Below are 7,835 nucleotides of genomic sequence, written 5' to 3'. Positions count from 1 at the left end.
TGGATGGTTTGGTTGGCCCGGGGTTTGTTCTTTTGGCCCGGGATTTGGGGTGCGTGGGACGCACTTTTGCAGACGGGCTGTGGCTCAGATCTCTTTGTAATACTTGGGTGGGCATGAATTCCCTTGCCCAATTTGGGTTCTGGATCCGAGGACAAAGAGACTTGTCCAATCTCGTTTTTGGGTTGGTAGTCAGTTGTTGGTGCTTTCGCTTGCAAGCGGCCACCATTGTTGTACCCCTGAACCCCTGAATAAAGTATTTAAAAAGTCAAAGTCCTTCCTTCCTTTTTTCCTTCCTTGTACTTAGGAATATGAAGACCTTTGCTAAATCACTTCAGTTCTAACTTAAAATCCCTCAAGTATTCAGCCCTCCCCTTTTTTTAAGTGGAGTGTTCAGAAGCCTATGGTGCATAAATTCCTGGTGGCCTGGGCTAAAGTCACCCAATTAATTTTCACTAATTTAAGTATAATCTATTTTTAATTGTATTATTGGCTTTGGAATGTTCCATCAAAGAACTGCCCAGGCTCTGCTTTGCTTAGCTTGTATTGGGTACAGAATACTCCATGAATCCAGGAGTAAACATAGGATGCATAGATTAATTGAATGTTCATGTGTCTTTCCATCCATTCTAGTTGAAGTTGATGGCTATTGGAGTTGTTGGTCTTCATGGAGCCCATGTGATGCTTCTTTTAAGAGAAGAAGAACCCGTGAGTGTAATAACCCCTCACCACTGAATGGTGGAAAGCCATGCAAGGGCGAAAGTGAGCAAGAAGAAGACTGTTATGTCTCACTATTTGCTGATAAGTAAGTGATAAGCAAAACGGAATTCCACATCCTTGCACCACAGCAGGAAATGTTTTCACTATAGCTGAATGACCACCTAAAAATGTGCGCAAATATTTGCTTGAAAAGCAATATGAATTCTCTTCAGTGTTCAGACTCATCCTTTATTGCATATGCTTCCTCGCAGGACTCAGTGAACCTAACAGTAACAATTGCAGAAGTTTCCAACAGAGTAACCCAATATGAGAGTTAGAAATTAATAAATCATAGAAACATAGAAAATCAGGGTTGGAAGGGACCTCAGGAAGTCATTTAGTGCAACCCCCTGTTCAAAGCAGGACCATCCTCAATTGTATCATCCCAGCAAAGGCTTTATCTAGCCAGGTTTTAAAAATCTCCTCTCTGGGTAACCTGTTCCAGTGCTTTACTACCCTCCTTGTGGGAGAGTTTTTCCTAATATCTAACTTAAACTTCCCATGCTGCAACTTGAAACTTGAAACCATTGCTCTTTGTTCTGTTATATGTTACCACTGAGAACAGTCCAGCTCCATTTTCTTTGGAACCTCCTTCCAGTAGTTGAAGGCTGCTATTAAATCCCCTCTGAGCCTTGTCTTCTCTAGATTAAATAAGCCTGTTCCCTCAGCCTCTCCTCAGATATCATGTCTCCCAGCCCCATCACCATTTTTGTTGCCCTCTGCTGGACTCTTTCCAATTTGTCCACATCCTTTCTGTAGTGGGGGCCACAAAACTGAACACAAGTACTCCAGATGTGGCCTCACTAGCACCGAATAGGTAGATAGGTTGAAACTCAGGGTGTGTAACACATAGTCATGCCAACATGTTGCCAATACTTGTCAGGGACACCACCTCCCAACTAAAAAGACAGAAGGCTACTCTTAGCCTTGCCCGGCATACCCGGGAGCATCTTATTCATGAAGTCCTGGAGCAACCAGAACATAGGGGGCTAAGGTCAAGAAACTCATTTAACTGGGAGGTGCAGGTACTGTTGCAACAGTTTAGAGGTGGGAACAGTGCCATATAGGCACTCAAACAACACCACAAAAAGTGGGATGAGACTGATTCTTGTCTCAAGTGCTTCATAAGCGGCCCAACATCATATCCACCAGGGTACATGCTCCCCTGCAGCTTATGAATTAAACTAAACAGGACTCGCTCTGGAGTTGGACACTTTAATGCCACACTCTATAAGATCATCTTAAAGGACAGTCCAATATGTGAGGGTGGTGATTAACCACAAACTGCTGACAACCTCCTCAAGTGTGCAGCACACCTGTGCACCCAGGATGAAGACCTGGCAAGTGTCAGCAATAAAGCAGTGGTGTGGTTTTGCCACGTTAATGATATGTAGAAGGGGAAATGAAGTATACAAGAGAAGTAGTGCCAAACAGAGTGGAATAATCACTTCCTTCAATCTGCTATCAATGCTCCTACTAATGCAGCAGAAGTGTAAGGAGGCAAAAATTTTTCTACATTGTCTTCATAGGGCTCTAAGACTAAAACGGACCTCTTGGTCCTCAAGCTCTGTCCTTTGATATTGCAGACAATCATGTCATTTATTCACAAACACATACTTGCCAAGTTTCAGCTTAACAAATTAGTGTTTTTACTTCCCATGAAAGGCTGTTTCAGAACACCAGTCTGCTGCCCCTCCTTTATTTTTAGAGGGGCATAAAGAAAGCCCACTGTGCTGCTCGTACCCTGAGAGTAACAGCCAGATGTAGTCCTTCTAGTTTACTGGAAGCAATACAGAGCAGAGTTCACTGGGCTAAAGTCAAGCTTCTAAGGGAACTTTGCCCTAGCTGAGAACCTTTACCCTGTCATCCCTCGTAACACCAACAGCTGGATGAGGTACAAGCACTTCACTGTAAGCAAAAGGAAAATAAAAATAATATGTCCGTCTCCAAATGCTTGCTAACCATTTTCCTCATGTTTAGATCCCGTATCAGAAAAATAGAGGCACAGATAAAGTAGTAATACTCTCAGAGGATGAAGAAAGATATTCACATCTCCTGTGTTCTAGGCTGCTTTATTCTCTGTGGAGTTGTTCATAATATGACCTATACACTTTTCCTGGGGAATGAGGGCACCTAAGGCTCCTCACAATGTGAAATGAGAAACAGACACTCTAAGGCTACTCCTCCCTCTTCTGAAGAGGTAGAGTAGATGGGTAGGAGTGGAAAGTGGGTAGACTCTTGGTTTCATCCTCCCAAAAGTATAGATCAGCACAACAAAGGTGACTCAAAGCAGGGAAATTAAATGGTTTTAAGGAAATGGTAAGCATAATTTATCTGCAGTAGAGACTGAGGGCAAAAACTTGAGCTGAACCTTGAGTCTCTGGGAGCTCCTGGGAGTTTCCTTTACTTAGGGAAGATTGTAGGGCACCAACTTAGTTCTATGCTCTGAAGATAGATTGAATTAAAATGTTAAGCCCAGTGCTTCAAGTGAATTAGAGGGGGTTCCCAACAAGCCCATAGAGTATGATCATAATTTTTATCATTTTTCAGGTATGTAAAATGGTGGTTGAGCCCCACAGATAATATTTGCCAAACCAACATTTGTTAAGCTAGAATGGACCATTCTGAACCATTCTGACCTCTTCCATAATGCCTAACTTTCCAGCTTTTCCCCTAAAGTCTTACTAGAAACAAATTGCTTCAGTGACTGTTCTTTGAGTTTGTATCCATGCCTATATGTATATGCAGGGGAGCCCCATGCATAAATGATGATGAAGAAAGGCGTGAGGTCGATATTTATGTTGCTGAACCTGAATCTGGATGCCTTGCACCAGTCCCACCAGAAAATGGCTTCATCAGGGTAAGAATATATAACTGGGCACGTGTTATGATGTTGGATCTAAATAACCTATATAAATGCACTTGGCCAGATCTCCAGCTAGTATAAATCCAAGTCACACTAACAAAATTAGTGGCGTTTTGCCAATCAACATAAGCTGAGAAAGAGGCCTACAGTGCTTGATATTTAGTTTTCTGAAAATTAGGTAAGAAGATTCATTCCCAGCTGAAAATCTGTTCTTATTCCTTGAAAATTCACATAGGTTGCAGTTGGACCTTATTATGGCTGCCTTATAGAAATATATTAGGTGAAAGAAGAGTCCATCCACTCCTACCCTCAGTGATCTGACCAAGACACTGCACTGTGCTGGGTTAGAAACATTAGTAACCTCAAAAGCAGGATGGTTGGAGGACTACACTAGCAGAGCTGGTTTTCAGAAGAAAGTCATGTCCTAATGCCCTCATTGAAGGACTATTCTGATTCCTGCAGCAGCATTGCTGTTCTTGTGGCATATTGTTTCCCATTTCCCAATGCACTTCTCTCTCACAAAAGGCAAGATGTTCCTTGAGCACCCAAAATAGGCTAGCATTAAGCACACTTAGATTTTTATCTAGCCATTCAATTTGTCAGCAAATTTCCATTGTGACAGCATTTTCTTTAATATCATATCCACCTGAGTATACCCTTGGGTCTCCATCTTTTTTCCTCTGATTTTCACAACTCTGAATAAAAGTATCACCCAAAAAATAATGTCATGATGAAGTCTATTGGAACTGCTGTAGGCAATTTGTGTCTGCTAGCATTAGAGCATAAAAGAAAACTTACGATAATTAGAGCCAGTGAAAAGGGAAACAAAACAAATGGCATATGCTTTATGTGGCTTGAATGGACTAATCAGCAAAATAAAAGTTCACTGTAGAAGCAGGATGGCATTACTGATTAACTCAAGGGCATGACATATATTTATAGTTGTCTTGGTTATCAGGCCTTATATTTTGGTTGTAAGTCATTTTAGAGCCAAATGGAGCTTCCCACTAGACATTTCCATGATGGGGCCAGATTTTCAGAACTCTTCTGTAGACAGTGGCTTTGTCACCAAAAGGGCCTAATAACTTGCATCTTTAAAACGCTCCAGAGAAGGAGAGCAGGTACATCCTCAGGCTGCAGTGCTTTCTGCAACAGAAGCAAAAAATGGTTTTTGAAAAATCATTGAGGAACATTGTCTGCCCAGCTTTAAGTCACTCCTTAAAGTGCTATTGTGATCAGTGACAGCTGCTGAATGTGAAAAACTAAAAATATGGCTACTTCAGCTATGTGTATACATGGCTCCTAAGTACTTATGAATATCTGACCCTGTGCAACTTACTGGCAAAACCCTCTATCAGACTTCACTGTCTGTGTTAGCAGATATAGTACATACAGTCGTATGTGGTGTTTAGTTTATGATTCCTAAGAAATCAGCCTATTCTCTGAATGATTAAGTATGTAGGTACTGTATGAAAGAATTCAAAAACACTTTGCTATCCTTAGGGGGAGCATTATATAACCTGCCACCTTGCAGGTATCACTACTTGAATAGACTTTAGGGCTTCGTAAAGGAGCAGAAATCTATCCATATTGCTATCCCTCCATGAGTAGAGCCTAAATTACTATATTTATTTGTACATCTTAGCAAACATTTGGGCAGAACTCAAAAAGACATCTTTAGTGATTCCTACCTCTTTAGTGATTATTTTCAGCAAATATTGTAGCAAATAAGTTGAAGGTTAGAAATATTAAAACAGCATAGCAACTCTTAATTTATTTTTAGGAAGTAGTTATGAAGAGTGAACTTTAAACATGTGACTATGAATGTAGACCCCTGAAACCTGATAGTAAGATTTGTATTCATGCTGTCAGGATACAGAAGAATACCATAACACACATATAGCCAAATAAACCTAACCTGCATGCTCAAAAATTATTAATGAATTAGGGGCTATACAGACATGGTTTCCAATTCCAGATTCTGGAAAACTCAGAACAGAAAAATGATTAGGCAAGTTGAATTAACACAAATTATGCCCTTAGGTAGTCATTTCCTATGTAGGCAAATAATCCATTTACTAATTGTTTCTTTTAATTGTAGAATGAGAAAAGCGATTACTTAGTTGGGGAAGAAGCTGAGGTTGCCTGCATGACTGGATATGACCTTGTGGGATATCAGTTCCTTCGGTGTTTACCAGATAAAACCTGGATACAAGAAAGCATCGAGTGCCTGCGTAAGAAACAAGAGAATTGTTAACTGGACATTCAGGAATAAGGCATTCAAAGGGCAAAATGCATTAGAGTTCAGTTTTTCGTAAATGAATACATTTATTAAGAATTAATTAAATATAACAATAACCTTCAGATGATTGGTTTGGTCAGTAACCTATCATTGCACAATTGTCCCCCAAGATGTATGTTCCCGCGGTTTGCTCAATGTAGTTGTATACGAGGCAATGGGACTCTCATACCTTTCCTCAGGAGACTTTCCTGTGACCCAAAAGATCATTAGTAGAGGGATACACCCTGTATTTAACTTAAGTTTTCCTTCCAATATCATCAGGCTATAACTTTACTTCTTAGCAAACAAAGGACAGAGGTTTGTGTCTTTCCACCTTGCTGTGATACCTGGCCCTTTAGAGTTTTACAAATCCCAGGTTAAATGTTTATCCAATAGTCAGTCCCAGTCTATCTTACGATGGTTTAAATTCTCAAGTTGCAAACTTGTTTGTTAATCAGCCTCTCAGGTTTTCCCCTGGTATATTGACTCACTTTACCAAGACAGCGCTGCTCCCTACAATATTGAGTGTTGCCTGTGGCAGAGGGGATTTTGGGGTGCCATTATAGAAATGTAAGAACTGTATTTCTTGCCCATAATGTACTACAGTGTCATGGGAACCTTCAAAGCATGAGCCAAGAAGAGAAGGTAAATCCTTTTAGTAATCACACCCTTTACTGCCCCGGCTGCAACAGGGTGAGCTAGTCTTGTCAGGCTAGCAAAGGGATTCAGCAAGCCAATACAATCTGATTCCACGCTTGCCAGAAGAAAAATCTAATCTCTGGTTTGGCCCTTCTGATATGCTATTTTAATTTTCAGGGAAAGGTCTGATCAGTAAAAGGTGCCTTGCCAAAGCCAAATTACCTAGAAAACGAATAAAGCAAGAACAATTTTCTCTTAAAGAAAACGGCATCAACAGTCTTTTGATTTGTTGCTTCATTCTACATCGAGATGATCTACACCATCATCTCAAAATGAACTACAGAAGGCTTGAATATTAATTTCTGTCAGCTTGGATATGTAGCAGCTGTTAGGTTTTTAAGCAGACAGCCAATGTGTATCTTCTTGGGTGGACCTACGAGGCAGACGCAAGTAGTTTCAATAATATCTTAAAAGTAGTCCATAGGTTTTAGGAACTAAGATGCTACATTAAAGGACAGTGTTCAATGAATATGAAATATTTAGCCTATGGCTTTCAAAAGTGAATAATAATTTTGGGTACCCATATTTAGGAAGTGCTGAACATCCATCTGCTAAACATCAGGCACCTTTAAGATGTCTCAACTTGGACACCGAAAATGACTGATCAATCTTGAAAACCATGGTCTAAGTAATTTGCAGATGGTAGAAAGAATCCTTTTAGAAGGTTTAGTGGATGATGCTTGGGTGCTGGTTTTTAAAATATATGTCATTCAATATGATCTAAAAATGAGACATGATTTTTTAGAAAGCAAGTTCTCTTGAAGCCCTGATACTGGTAGTTGAAAGGACTTCTGCTCCTATATCTAACTCCACTGACTTCACATGCTTATGCAGAGCTCCTTCCAGTACTAGAAAGTAGAGGTGTGCAAAGTGGGCCCTATTCAATTTGGACTTGACCTGAATCAGGGACAGTGATTCAATTATTTGATTTGGATTACTGTCCCTGATTCATAGTTTCTAGGGTCAGAAGGGACCTGAGCAAATCATCGAGTCCGACCCCCTGCTATGGCAGGAAAGAGCACTGGGGTCAAATGACCCCAGAAAGGTGTACATCTAGCCTCCTCTTAAAGACCCCCAAGGTAGGAAGCAGCACCACTTGTCTTGGAAGTTGGTTCCAGATCCTAGCTGCCCTGACCGTGAAGTCGCGCCTCCTGATATCTAGCCTAAATCTACCCTCTGCCAGCTTGTGACCATTATTCCTGGTCACTCCTGGCGGTGCTCGGGGGAACAGGG

The 7,835-nt window shown here is 40.8% G+C and overlaps 1 protein-coding gene and 1 long non-coding RNA gene across 3 annotated transcripts in view; one reads left to right on the top strand and one right to left on the bottom strand.

Moving 5' to 3' along the window:
* Window positions 1–7,835, top strand: part of LOC109307865 (complement component C6-like) — a 43,067-nt gene that overhangs the window by 28,245 nt on the left and 6,987 nt on the right. For both annotated transcript variants that reach the window (XM_019532004.1, XM_019532005.1), the window contains 3 exons: window positions 631–802; window positions 3,505–3,616; window positions 5,724–5,856. In XM_019532004.1, the coding sequence (XP_019387549.1) occupies window positions 631–802; window positions 3,505–3,616; window positions 5,724–5,856 (417 nt within the window). The remainder of the gene's footprint in view (window positions 1–630; window positions 803–3,504; window positions 3,617–5,723; window positions 5,857–7,835) is intronic.
* The window catches only part of LOC109307867, a 17,480-nt gene that overhangs the window by 3,953 nt on the left and 5,692 nt on the right, over window positions 1–7,835 (bottom strand). The window lies entirely within an intron of this gene.

The sequence above is a fragment of the Crocodylus porosus genome, unplaced genomic scaffold (assembly GCF_001723895.1).
Source record: "Crocodylus porosus isolate Cpor-Errol unplaced genomic scaffold, CroPor_comp1, whole genome shotgun sequence".
NCBI lineage: Eukaryota > Metazoa > Chordata > Crocodylia > Crocodylidae > Crocodylus > Crocodylus porosus.
Note: the sequence above shows the minus strand (reverse complement) of the source record. Positions and strands in the feature narration are given on the sequence as shown.